The sequence below is a fragment of the Macrobrachium rosenbergii genome, chromosome 56 (genome assembly GCF_040412425.1).
Source record: "Macrobrachium rosenbergii isolate ZJJX-2024 chromosome 56, ASM4041242v1, whole genome shotgun sequence".
Lineage (NCBI taxonomy): Eukaryota > Metazoa > Arthropoda > Malacostraca > Decapoda > Palaemonidae > Macrobrachium > Macrobrachium rosenbergii.
In genome coordinates, this window is record NC_089796.1 from 27,219,189 (window position 1) to 27,232,984 (window position 13,796).

At 53.4% G+C, this 13,796-nt stretch overlaps 1 protein-coding gene across 1 annotated transcript in view; it reads left to right on the forward strand.

The window, feature by feature from the left end:
- The first annotated feature begins 407 nt into the window (after window positions 1-407).
- Window positions 408-13,796, forward strand: part of LOC136836131 (hydroxysteroid dehydrogenase-like protein 2) — a 68,674-nt gene continuing 55,285 nt past the window's right edge. Inside the window, exon 1 of the mRNA XM_067100123.1 lies at window positions 408-594. Within this exon, the coding sequence (XP_066956224.1) occupies window positions 578-594 (17 nt within the window). The 5' untranslated portion in view covers window positions 408-577. The remainder of the gene's footprint in view (window positions 595-13,796) is intronic.

Sequence of the window (13,796 nt, forward strand, 5' to 3'; positions counted from 1 at the left end):
TAATAAAAATTAGGGCAAGCTAAAGAATAAACTTGGATAACACCGAAAGTACAATGTTGATTAGGAGGGCTAGAATGAGCACGACAGCGTTAAATAATGAGGAAAAGTTGAAGGAGAAATAAACCTAATGTTTCCACCGAGGAAAGTAAATGCAAATTTGGAACATTTTTTCACGTTATTGCCCAGCGTACTATATTATGAATAGGCTTAGTTTCGTGCAGTAGCTATGCCATGAAGATAAAGCTAAACTAATAGCTAGTAACCTATTTTTTATAGATCTAAGCAGAAAATAAAACGAAAATATGGGAAATTAGGAAACGCATATAGTACCATAGAAAATCTAAGCAAGCACAGTAGAAGGCAAATTAGAAAGGGCGAAGGAGCCGTTTTAAATTGTGTCCCGAATTACTACTACTATTATTATCAGCTGACGAGACGTCAGGCAACAATCCGTTCAAAGTTCAAGTACTTTGATAATTGTGTAAGAGTACATTTTAACAAGATGGTAGATCTCGTATGAGGAATTAATAACATTCTTAGTACAGTCAGCCTGGGTGTTGACAGCTTACCCTTCAGCATGGTTCAGAATTCAGGGTGAGTAGGTAAACTCAGGCGTAGACCTGGTGAAATTGGGGTTTTCTTTTATTTCCGTTACAGGCGCTTGGTTAAGCTACCTATTGGCAAAATAATGTCATCATAGCTTAATGTAGTCTCCGCCATGGTGGGAACTCTGTAAACCCGTATTTTTAGGTTAGTAGTAAAACTTAAGACCAGCCTACTACCGGGCCCTCTGGTTCCGTACCTGTGGTCGGTTTCATTTCATCTGTCCGCTCACCAACGCAGGTTTTGGGTAGAAACCTCTCGATTGGCTGAAATTAATGTTTCCGACATCATAGATTTACTGTGATAGGCCTAAAGGTACAGGTAGAACCAAGCAATATGCCCACATGGGGTATTACTTGGGAAATTGATTTTTCCTATAGTATTTTGGTTGCTTATCAGGAATTTACCATTATTTTTGTCGGTCGACTGTAATTAACTTGTAATTAACCTCAGAAGTTGTATGCTGGCTGTCCTGGAATGCAAGATAAATCATCGGGCTGTGACATGTTGTGTAATTCCCCCGTGCTCTGAACACTTCCAGAAAATGCATTTGAATGCACCCCCATCAGCATCAGTGAGACTTTGTGCCCCCTCTACACAGCATGCCAAGACCTCTGCGCTCCTATCAACCGTTTTCTCCTAAATTATAAAATAATGGCACATTTCCGATTAAACAGAGGTTCATCAAGGTTTAGCCGTGCACGGTGGTAACTTACCGGCCATGATGCTCTCAGAAGTTTCACTTAAAACACCTTAAAAGCAGACGAGTGATGCTGTCTCGACATTTGCTGAATCAATTGTGTAAACAAACTGCCCATTTCCTGTGTTAAATCTGCAAAATATTTGTATCCATAGACACTGGTACCATTTCCTTGACATCAGTGGTAAATGCTGGCAGCCTTTGAGCCATGGATGGGGAACTCTAGCGAATTTTCGGGACGCTGGAGCGCTAGATATTTAAAAAATTAGGTAGCTAAAGACCAGAATAAGGTTATAAATTGAGTAAATGTATTACGTGTTTATTATAATTTATTTGAAAATATTCACTGTTTTTGGAACAAACCAGATTCCTGAGACAAATTTCAATGCGTTTTCTTATCATATTTTTTATTTATTAATACTGTATATATTACATACAGTGTAATATATATATATGACATACATAGTCTAAGTTTTGTCAAATATAATGGTATTTTAAGTAATAACTTTGGATTTAAAACCTTTATTTCAGTCTTGTATTTTGATGTCATGGCATCTTGACTCTTGTACCAATACTAGATAAATTGTCATACTCAACTTTTTAGCATTTTTGCCAAAGTGGTGACATTATGTACTCATTACATGTCAGAGAAGTTTACACAGTAATATGGACTTAAATCAATGAAAAGCCATAACAACAAAATACAACATTTTTATGATGAACGATTCACTAATGCGTCGTCCGCTCTCGGATGTAGTGGCAGCCAGATGTACAATAAGGCTGGAAAATTGTTCCCACCACAGTTTCACTACTTTGATGGGGTAAAGTGTTGTAAGCAACCATTCTCTTGTATTGTAAGTGGTATTTGTTCGACACAATATACAAACCCTCGGTCCTTTACATTAGGAGATACTTTCAGGCGTAGGCTGGAAAACGGCCGTTGAACTTCAACAAGGTGGTTAGGCAGTTACTGTCCGGGAGGCGGGAGCACCGCCTGCCCGGATGTAAACATTCCAATTTGCTTTCGGCCGTCGAGCGCACGGACGTTGTTCTTCGCTCTCTGCCTGACTGCATTTTTTTTCTTCATCATTCTTGGTGGGAATTTTCCTTTTTCATTTTTGTGTTATGGATAAATCATCTAAATCCTCCCATCCCCAGCGTGTATGTCCTGGGGTGGGAGGAAAAAGTGTAATTCCTTTAGATCTAGAGTCGATGTGGACCCACACGCTCTCTGCACATCTTGCAGGGGCGGTGTGTTCACGCGACTCTACTTGTAATGAGTGTTGTTTATGGTCCTCCGAGCAATGGGGCAAGTTCGAAGGAGGAGATCTTACCGTCGTAAGCCTACCAAGGAGTCGTCCGAGGGAAATACGCCCCGACGACCCGTTGGTGGCCGATGTTTCGGGTCTGCGTTTCTACCTCCCAGCGAACTTCCTCTTCTTGCTCCCTCTCCCTCGGGTGAGGATTCCCCTCCCCTTCCTCTTACGTTTCTTCGTTTGTGGAAGGGCACGGGAGAGTTGGACCAGCGGCTTCATCTCGGAAGTCTCTTCCCGTTCGGAGGGGGAGTTTTTCCCTTCGGAGCGGGTGGAGGCTTCTTCTATTAACCCGACTTTTGCTTCAGGTACCGGGCTCGATAGCCAGACGATGATACCAAGTTCACCCTGGCTGCACCCGGGCCTACCTGGCTCGGCTCTGGAAGGTTTGGCTCCCATGGCCCCCTCTCCAGTCACGACCCACACGGCAGCAACAGCCACTACCACGACTGTCACCTTTTCGCGGTTTGTCCAGATGCCGATTTCAGTTGCTTCACATCTGGACACCCAGGTATCGGCGTCATCCGCGGGCCAGCACGCTGTTCCCCTGCCACCTGGCTTTCTGGCACCATTCTCGCGACTGGCCCCTCCTACATGGTGACGCCATCGCACCCGTATGTGACTGTTGCTGCCCCGTTGCTGAACATGGCCTGGCCTTGGATACGGTTCCTCGTCTGTCTCTCCAGCCCGGCCCTTCGTCTGCCTCAGTTCCCTTTCCAGCGACCTTGGCGCGGCCCGTACCAGATCTGCATGCGGGAGGGGCGGCGCTTGCATCCCTGGCCCCGCCCACTTCGGTTCCTGGCCGACACGCGGCTCTCGCTGCCCAGGCAATTGCTGGTCCGAGCTCCGCCCGTCTCTGCCCGGTTGCACCTTCTGCTGTTGTGGCCCCTCCGCTGTTCCTGTTCCTGCTGTTCCTGAGTCCGCGTCTTCGCTTTCTTGGATTGGTGATCTGACTGCTTTCCTGAAGCAGATGGTGAAGAAGAAGAAGAAGAAGAGGTCTAGGAAGGTGTCGTCGTCGTCTTCATCTTCGTCTTCATCGTCGTCGTCGTCTGCTGCTTCTTCCTCTTCCTCTTCCAAGGCTTCGCGGCCGAAGAAGAAGAAGTCTGTCTCTCCCCTAAGAAACCTATCACTGAGATTTCGGAAGGGTCTGTCTCCTTCCACACAGAAGGCAGTGGGTTTCTCGTTGGTTCTTCCCGATCTTCGGATCAGGGAACCGCTGTTCCGGCCTCCGGGCCAGGGGCAGCGGGAACCAGGGTGTGCAGACCAAGGTCGGCACTCTCCCCCGCTGCGCCTAAGAAACCTCCTGCTTCTAAGGCCAGCGAGACCGTCGGACTCGTTCGCGAGTTGCTCAGTACCCGGGTCTCCAAGGAGACCAGGATACCCCAGTCTGTTACGGTGGACACTTCTCGCCGTACAGACCAGGGCGTGGGACGAGAGAAAGAGCCGGGGCATGCAGGTGCCCCTTCTCTTCCTGCTGGCACTCCATCCAGTGCCAGGTCAGGTTCCCGGGATAATGCTTCAGCCCCGAGGGGCCGAGTGCATGGAGAAACAGGGAAGAAGTCCCCTGCTCAGTCTTCCCGAGAGGCTTCGGCCTCGAAGAAGTCTGGGGCGCGTCAGAGGACAGCGCAAGCTCGCGCCAGCCAGCCAGCCGCGTTCGACTCCTCCCAGTCCCAGGCCGCGCCCACGGCCAGACTGGCTCAGGGGAGGCGCGCGCGGCTCAGCTCGCGAGCCGCTCCGCTCTCCTCGGAGACCGTTTCACCTGGGATGAAACGTTCTCCTCGACCTGAGGGCCCGTCATCACCGCGGGTTGGTGACCGCCCTCGGCCTGCTGCCTCTACTGGTTCTGCCAGTAAGGGCAGTGGGAGCGCCCGATCTTCCTCCCCTGTCCCCTCCGCCTCCTTCGGTCTCCTCCAAGGGCGTGAGTCGGAGAGGAGGAACTCTGGGGAGTGTTCTCCTCAGAGTTCAACTGCATGGGGGTATGTTCCTGGCTCGGTCCTTGGCTCGACCAGGTCCTATGCCCGTGTAGTTCAGGAAGATCCTCAGGGGTCTGCCGAGGTTCTCCCTCCTGCGGGGAGAGTAGTTCGGGAGGACCGCACCCTGGAAGGACTTGAAGGTCCTCTGCCTCAGGATGCGGACACCCCCGAAATACAGAGGACTTTTTCGGAGGTTATAGCGCTGATTCGTCGGCACAATGACCTCGGGAAGGGACCACGGCCGTCTGTGGATTGTCCTCGCGCCTCGAATCCTTCTGGGGTCCTAAGAAGGAACCCAAGGCTTCGGTGGGGCTGCCGTGGTCCACGCTTGCCGAGGGGGTACTCGATCAGGTGAACGGTCTTGTGTCTGGGCAAGACAGTTCCCTTCGATCGAGCCGCTCGGAGAAGCTTCTTCCTCCCCCTCTACCTCGTCAGAAGCGCTTTTACTCTCCAATAGAAGGAGCGTTGCTGACTAAACAGGTTGACCCGGACCTGACTCGTCTGGATCCGGGTCTTTCGTTGCAGCAATTGTCGGCAGAGAATGTTTCTCTCCCAGCAAGAAGCTGCAACCCTGGAAGCCACCGCCATGGCGCCTTTCAGGCAGTCTCCTGGCTCGATCTGTGGTCCTTCACAGTATCGAAGGTAGCCGCTTCCTCAGGCGCCATCGCACCTGGGAGGACTCTGCTTTGGGAGACTGTGCCAGTCTGGAGGTAGGGCTATTTCCTACCTTGCCCACCAGACTGCAAACCTGTGGGCAAACTTGGTGTTAAAGCGAAGAGACGCCGTTCTTCTCGCTTTGCCAAGTCTGTAGGTCCCGAGTCGGCAATCGCTCTGCGGAATGGACCGTTGCTGGGTTCCTCTCTCTCTTCCCTAGAGAGTTGGTGGATGCCGCGGTGGACAAACGCCATGCCGATGAGAACGACCGGCTTGTCCACCAGGCAGTGGTTAAGACCTCCGGGTCTTTCGTTCCACTGCAGCCAGGTCTTGGGCCAGGCTGGCCCTTCCTCGGCCCCTAAGAAGTCCCAGTCTTGAAGGGGTCGAGGAAACACCCAGCCTTCTTCTTCCTCGAAAAGGGGGTTACTCCCGTCCTTTTCAGCCCCCTTTCCAATCCGGTAGAGGGGCAAGGGTAAGAAGAAGAAGGGGAAACGCTAGGGCGGCGTTCCCCCAGAAGCTGCCAAAGGTGGGGTGCCTGTCGAGCCATTGGGCAACGTGGCAGCGACATGGAGCCGAGACCTGGATAGTGGATGTTCTTCGGGGAGGATATCTCTACCCTTTCGAGTCTCGGCCTCCTCACCTCACCACACTCCGGTCCATCTCCAAACTTATCTTTCAGGTTCGTTGAAGGACATCGCACTACAGCAAGAAGTGCAAGCCATGCTGAGCAAGAATGCTGTAGAAGTCGTGTCGGACCAGTCTCCAGGCTTTACAGCCGGATCTTTCTCGAGAGAAGGCATCAGGGGATGGAGACCAGTCATAGACCCTCTCTCCTTTGAACTGTTTCCTTCGCCAGACTCGGTTCACGATGGAAACAGCACGATCGGTGCTGGCCTCCATCAGGGAGAACGACTTCATGCTTACGGTGGACTTGAAGGATGCGTATTTTCAAATACCCATCCATCCGTCCTCGCGCAAGTACCTCCGTTCCGTCCTCGGGAGTCGGTCTTCCAATTCAGGGCACTTTGTTTGGGCTCTCGACCGCTCCCCAGGTGTTCACGAGTGTTCTCTCTCGTGTCAGCTTGGGCCCACTCGCACGGGATACGTCTTCTGAGGTATCTCGACGACTGGCTAGTCCTGGCGAGCTCTGCTCGCAGTTGCTACAGGACAGGATCGTCTCCTCGAGTTTTGCCAGGATCTAGGGATCGTGGTAAATCTGGAGAAGTCAGATCTCACCCCAAGCAGAGGACGAAATACCTGGGCATGCTGATAGACACGGTGGCAGCAAAGTCTTTCCCTCGGACTCTATCAGCAAGTTCAAGGAGGCAGCACAGTTGTTCCTGTCTCGACAGGAGCAACAAGCTCGGCAATGGCAAGTCGTCATCGGTCACCTGTCGTCATTAGAAAAGCTAGTTCCTCACGGGCGTCTTCACTTGCGGTCTCTCCAGTGGAGACTAAAGGAGCTCTGGTCCCAGTCCCGAGACCCCAGTCCTTCCTCATTCCTCTTTCCGAGGAAGTGAGAAAGGACCTCCACTGGTGGTTGGACGACAGGAACCTCTTAATAGGAGTATCCCTGCATACTCCCCCTCTGGACATGCTTCTGTTTTCGGACGCATCGACCGAGGGATGGGGCGCACACCTGGAGGAGTTGCTGACTTCGGGAGTGTGGCACCGAGACGACAAGCACCTTCACATCAATATTCTGGAGCTCAAGGCGGCCTTCCTGGCTCTCCAGGAGTTCCAGGATCGAGTGATGGGACACTCCGTGGTGTTGATGAGCGACAATACCACGGTAGTGGCATATGTCAACAAGCAGGGGACTGGTGTCCCATCAGCTTCATCAGTTGGCAATGCAGGTGCACGAGTGGGCAGTAGCTCACTCGGTAGAGCTGTCAGCCAGATACATTCCAGGCAAGAGGAATGTAGTGGCGGACAAACTCAGCCGCCAGAGCCAGGTGGTAGGGACCGAATGGTCCCTCCATCAGGAAGTAGCGGAAAGGCTGTTCGACCTGTGGGGCGCCCAGTGATAGATCTGTTCGCCACCGGCACAACAGAAAACTTCAGGTCTTCTGTTCGGTCGTGCCGGACCCATGGGCCGCCTGCGGAGGACGCTTTCCAACATCCGTGGGACAACCTCGATCGCACGCCTTTCCTCCATTCTGTCTGATTCGCCGGGTAATCAGCCGAGTGATGATCACCCCGAATCTCAGAATGACTCTGGTGGCACCCAAATGGCCACAGGCCAATTGGTACCGGACCTGCTAGCTCTCTCTCCGAGGCACGAGAGAGATTCCCCCTGGCCCAACCTTCTGCGTCAACCTCACGCACAGCGGTTCCACCTGGCAGTGCATTCCCTGTGTCTTCACGGCTGGAGGTTATCCACCATCTCTTGCGAGCGAGAGGCTTTTCACGCCACTGCGCAGCAACAGAGATGGCAGGATACCTCAGAAGATCCTCCGCAGCGGTATACCAGGGAAAGTGGTCCGTCTTCTGTGGTTGGTGTCGTCCGAAGGGTATCTCTCCGGTCAGAGCTACTGTTCAGCAGGTCGCGGACTTCCTCGTCTTCCTTCGCCCGAGAAGCTTCTCTCCATTTCAGCAGTAAAGGCTACCGCGCGCACTCGGCCTAGTCTTGCGGCTGAAAGGAGTAGACATCTCTTCCTCTTTCGAGATTTCTCTACTCATGAGAAGCCAACGGTCTTGCCCACCCAGGGATCTCAGGCCCCCTGCGTGGGATGTGACTCTCGTTCTAAGGAGCCTGACTCGTGCACCTTACGAGCCTTTAAGAGAGTCGTCAGACAGGGATCTGACCCTCAAGACTGTTTTCTTGCTTGCCTGGCGTCCATGAAGAGAGTTGGCGAACTTCATGGACTTTCCTTTGATGTAAAACACTCAAGGGATGGGGATCAGTTACGCTCGATTTCATCCCGGATTTTGTAGCGAAGACTCAGAATCCTTCGGTCCCTGACCACGGTTCGAGTCCTTCACGATCCCCTCCCTAGAGGACTTCGTAGATAATGATCCAGACGAGATGCTACTGTGTCCTGTTAGGGTGCTGCGGCGCTATCTGAAGAAGACTCGGCACCTCCGGCCTGAGTGTCGACGACTCTTCGTTAGCACCGGCTCGACCAAGAAAGAAGTGTCCAAGAACACCATCTCTTTTTGGCTTCGTGAGACAATAAGGAGAGCGTACTCTGCTGCAGGAGAAGACGACACCGGTACGCTTCGTCCGAGAGCTCACGAGGTCCGCAGCATTGGTCCATCCCTCGCATTCCGGAAGAATATGTCGGTACCACAGGTACTGAAGGCAGGTGTGTGGTCCCGACAGACTACCTTCACTTCCTTCTACCTCCGGGATGTTGCACATAAGTCCTTGGACACTTTTTCCTTGGGTCCTGTGGTGGCTGCTCAACAAGTTGTGTAGCTTATCCAGCTCCCCTAACGGGACAGGTTGCATCTCGCCTATGTTGTACGGTAAGGATTGGGGAGATGTTTGTTGAGTGACTGGCCTCTTTTCCTTCTCCCTATCCTAAGCTCTCTTCCCACGGGCAGGGAGCGGACGTGCCGTTACAAGCTGGACCGGGCGATCGAGGCAGGTAAGCACATAACGTGAGCTTCCGTTCTATTTCCTTTCAGGTTATAGAAGCAACCCCTACTCCTTTCTCTTGCAAGGGGAGGAAAGAGTAAATGACTTTGAGACAAACCCAATGCTTGTATTTGCCTTATTGTCATCCGACGTCATTTCTTCCTAGCCTACTTCGCATGAACTGACGTTTCCCTCTTTCATGCAAAGGGTCCCACAAGTCTGACATAGATCTTTCGCGTTTCTTACAACCCGATCTTTTGTCAGAGGTGATTTTTCCCTTCCTCGCTCTTACGACCAGGAAGGGAAGACAAGGTGGTGAACTCCAGTCAGTTCAGAGAGACTTTTTCAGATTCCTCCCTCCAATCAGTAAGTCTCCTAATGTAAAGGACCGAGGGTTTGTATATTGTGTCGGAACAAATAACAATTTTTGAAAGTAAATTGTATTTTTCCTAACTATACAAACCCGAGGTCCTTTTACAGTTATGCCCACCTCATGCCACCCCTCAATCTGTACATGGGCCGAAAGGCAAATTGGAATGTTTACATCCGGGCAGGCGGTGCTCCGCCCCCGGACAGTAACTGCCTAACCACCTTGTTGAAGTTCAACGGCCGTTTTCCAGCCTACGCCTGAAAGTATCTCCTAATGTAAAGGACCTCGGGTTTGTATAGTTAGGAAAAATACAATTTACTTTCAAAAATTGTTATTTTGAGTGAATTAAGAACAAAATGTGTATAATTACAATCAAATAATTACTGTGGCATTTCAGTTGTGATGTCAGTAGGGATAAAACCATGGATTACAAGGTAACAATGAATTTTGAGTTCAACAGCATGACTACCTAGGAATTCCAAGTCTCATACTTTTAATAGTATAGGCAATAAAATGTTGTTTGTTCCGACACAATATGCAAACCCTCTGTCCTTTACATTAGGGATTACTTTCAGGTGTAGGCAGGAAACGGCCGTTGAACTTCAAACAAGGTGGTTAGGCAGTTAATTGTCCGGGGAGGCTCCGCCTGCCCGGATGTAAACATTCCAATTTGCTTTCGGCGTCGTAGCGGTTCGGATGTTGTTCTTCGTCGCTCTCTGCCTGACAGCTATACTTCTTCTCTTCTGGTGGGAAATTCTTTCTTGTTTTTTTCATTATCATGGAGAAATCAGCTAAACCCTCCTATCCCCAGCGTGTGTGTCCCGGGGTAGGGGGTAAGAAATGTAATTCATTTAGATCTTGAGTCGACGTGGACCCACACGCCCTCTGTACATCTTGCAGGGGACGTGTGTGTTCACGCGACGATCCCTGTAGTGAGTGTTGTTTGTGGTCCTCCGAGCAATGGGGCAAGTTCGATGGGGGAGGAGACGTTACCGTCATAAGCCTACCAAGGAGTCGTCTGAGGGAAATACGCCCCCGACGACTCCATTGGTGGCGAATGTGTCGGGCTCGTTTCTCCCTCCCGGCGAACTTCCCCTGCTTGCTCCCTCTCCCTCGGGTGACGACTCCCCCTCCCCTTCCTCTAACGTTTCGTCGTTTGTGGAAGGGCGCGGGGGAGAGTTAGACTGCGACATCCTCTCTGAGGTCTCTTCCCGTTCCGGAAGGGAGTTTTTTCCTCCGGAGCGAGTAGAGGCTTCTTGTATTGACCCGACTTTTGCTTCAGGTTCCGGACTGGATAGCCAGACACAGATTCCAAGCTCATCCTGGCTACACCTGGGCCTACCTGGCTCGTCACTGGAGGGATTGGCTCCCCTGCCCCCCGCTCCAGTCATGACCCACTTGGCAACGACAGTCACCACTACATCCGTCACCTATTCGAGGTTTGCCCAGATGCCGGTGTCAGTTGCATCGCATCTGGACACCCAAGTGTCGGCGTTACCTGCGGTGCAGCACGCTGTTCCGTTGCCTCCTGGCTTCCTGGCTCCATTCACGCGTGCTGGCCCCGCCTACATGATGATGTCATCTTATCCTTATGTGACTGTCGCTGCCCCTGTTGCTGACCCTGGCCTGTCTTGAATGCTGTTCCTCGTCTGACCTTCCAGCCCGGCCCTTCGTCTGCTTCCATCCCCATTCCATCGACCCTGGCACGGCCCGACTTGAATCTTCACGCGGGAGGGGTGGCGCCTGCATTGCCAGCCCCGCCCACTTTTGTTCCTGGCCAACGCGCAGCTCTCTCTACCCAGGCAAATGCTGGCCCGAGCTCTGCCGTCGTTGCCCGGGATGTGTCTTCTGCTGCAGCCCCTCCTGCTGTTCCTGAGTCTGCGGCCTCGCTCTCCTGGCTTGGGGACTTGATGGCGTTCCTGAAGCAGATGGTGAAGAAGAAGAAGAAGAGGTCTAGGAAGGTATCGTCGTCTTCATCTTCATCTTCGTCATCGTTGTCGTCTTCGTCTGCTGCTTCTTCCGCTTCTCCTTCCGAGGCTTCGCAGCCGAGGAAGAAGTCTGCCTCTCCCCCCCCCCCAAGAAATCTCGCACCAAGACTTCTAAGGGTCTGCCTCCTTCCACAGGGAAGGCAGTGGGATCTCTCGTCGGCTCTTCCCGATCCTCGGATCAGGGAACCGCTGCCCCAGCCTCCGGGCCAGGGGCGCCGGGAGCCAAGGGCGTGCAGACCAAGTTTGGCACTCCCCCCGCTGTGCCTAAGAAACTTCCTGCATCTAAGGCCAGGGAGTCCGCGTCGGACACTCGTTCACGAGTTGCTCAGTACCCAGGTCCCCAAGGAGACCCGGGTACCCCAGTCTGATACTGGGAGAAACTTCTCGCCGCACAGACCAGGGCGTGGTACGAGAGAAAGAGCCGGGGCATGCAGGTGCCCCTCCTCTTCCTGCTGGCACTCCTCCCAGGTGCCAAGTCAGGTTCGGGATAATGCTTCAGCCCCGGGGCCGAGTGCATGGAGAAACAGGGAAGAAGTCCCCTGCTCAGTCTTCCCGAGAGGCCCTGCCTCGAAGAAGACTGGGGCGCGTCCAGAGGACAGTGCAAGCTCATGCCAGTCAGCCGTGCGTTCGACTCCTCCCGGCCCCCGGCCACGTCTGCGCAGCCAGCCTGGCTCGGGAAAGGCGAGTGCGCGCTCTTGCGAGCTGCTCCACTCTCCTCGGGAGATCGCTTCACCTGGGCTGAAGCAGTCTCCTCGACCCGGGGGCTCGTCATCACCGCGGGTTGGTGACCGCTCTCGGCCCACTGCCTTTGCTGGTTCTGCTAGTAAAGCTGTGGGAGCACCCGATCTTCCTTGCCTGTCCCCTCTGCCCCTTCGGTTCCTTCCAGGGGGCGCGAGTCGGAGAGGAGGAGCTCTGGGGAGTGTTCTCCTCAGAGTTCTACTGCTTGGGGCACGCACCTGGCTTGGTCCTTGGCTCGACCAGGTCCTACACCCGTGTAGTTCAGGAAGATCCACGGGGTCTGCCGAGGTTCTCCCTCCTGCAGGGGAGAGTAGTTCGGGAGGACCGCACTCTGGAGGGGACTTGAGGGTCCTCTGCCCCAGGATGCGGACACCCCGAAATACAGAGAACTTTTGCAGAGGTTATCGCGCTGATTCGTCAGCACAATGACCTCGGGAAGGGACCACGGCCTCTCGTCTGTGGATTGTCCGTCACGCCTCGAATCCTTCTGGGGACCCAAGAAGGAACCCAAGGCTTCAGTGGGGCTGCCGTGGTCCACGCTTGCCAGGGGTACTCGACCAGGTGAACAGTCTTGTGTCTGGGCAAGACAGTTCCCTTCGATCGAGCCGCTCGACAAGCTTCTTCCTCCCCTCTGCCTCGTCAGAAGCGTTTCTATGCTCCAGTGGAAGGGGCGCTGCTGACCAAACAGGTTGACCCGGACCTGACTCGTTTCGATCTGGGTCTGTTGTTGCAGCAATTGACTGCAGAGAGCATATCCCTCTCTCAGCAAGAAGCTGCAACCCTGGAAGCCACCACCATGGCGGCCTTCCAAGCAGTCTCCTGGCTCGATCTGTGGTCATTCACAATATCGAAGGTACCTGCTTCCTCAGGCGCTATTGTACCTGGGGAGGACCCCGCCTATGGGAGACTGTGCCAGTCTGGAGGTAGGGCTATTTCCTACCTCGCCCACCAGACTGCAAACCTGTGGGCGAACCTTGTTCTAAAGCGGATGGATGCCGTTCTCTCTCGCTTTGCCAGGTCTGTAGGTCCCGAGTTAGCTATAGCCCTTTGGAATGGACCGTTGCTGGGTTCCTCCTCTCTCTTCCCTAGAGAGTTGGTGGATGCCGCGGTGGACAAGCGCCGTGCCGATGACAGCGACCGGCTTGTTCATCAGGCAGTGGCCAAGACCTCCGGGTCTTCGCACCCCACTGCAGCCAGGTCTTCGGGCCAGGCTGGCACTCTTCCTCGGCCCCTAAGAAGTCCCAGTCTTGAAGGGGTCCCGAGGAAACACCCAGCCTTCTTCTGCCCCGAGAAGGGGGGTCCCTCCCGCCCTTTTCAGCCCACTTTCCAAGCCGGTAAAGGGGGCAAGGGTAAGAAGAAGGGGAAACGCTAGGGGCGGCGTTCCCCCCCAAAAGCTGCCGAAGGTGGGGGGGTTGCCTGTCGAGCCATTGGGCAACATGGCAGCGACACGGAGCCGAGACCTGGATAGTGGATGTCCTTCGGGAGGGATATCTACTACCCTTTGAGTCTCGGCCTCCCCTCACCTACTCTCCGGTCCATCTCCAAACATATCTTTCAGGTTCGTCGAAGGACATCGCACTACAGCAAGAAGTGCAAGCCATGCTGAGCAAGGGTGCTGTAGAAGTCGTGTCGGACCATTCTCCAGGCTTTTACAGCCGCGTCTTTCTCGTAGAGAATGCCTCAGGGGGATGGAGACCGGTCATAGACCTCTCTCCCTTGAACTGTTTCGTTCGCCAGACTTGGTTCACGATGGAAACAGCGCAAACTGTGCTGGCCTCCATCAGGGAGAACGACTTCATGCTTACGGTGGACTTGAAGGATGCGTATTTCCAGATACCCATCCATCCGTCCTCTCGCAAGTACCTCCGCTTTGT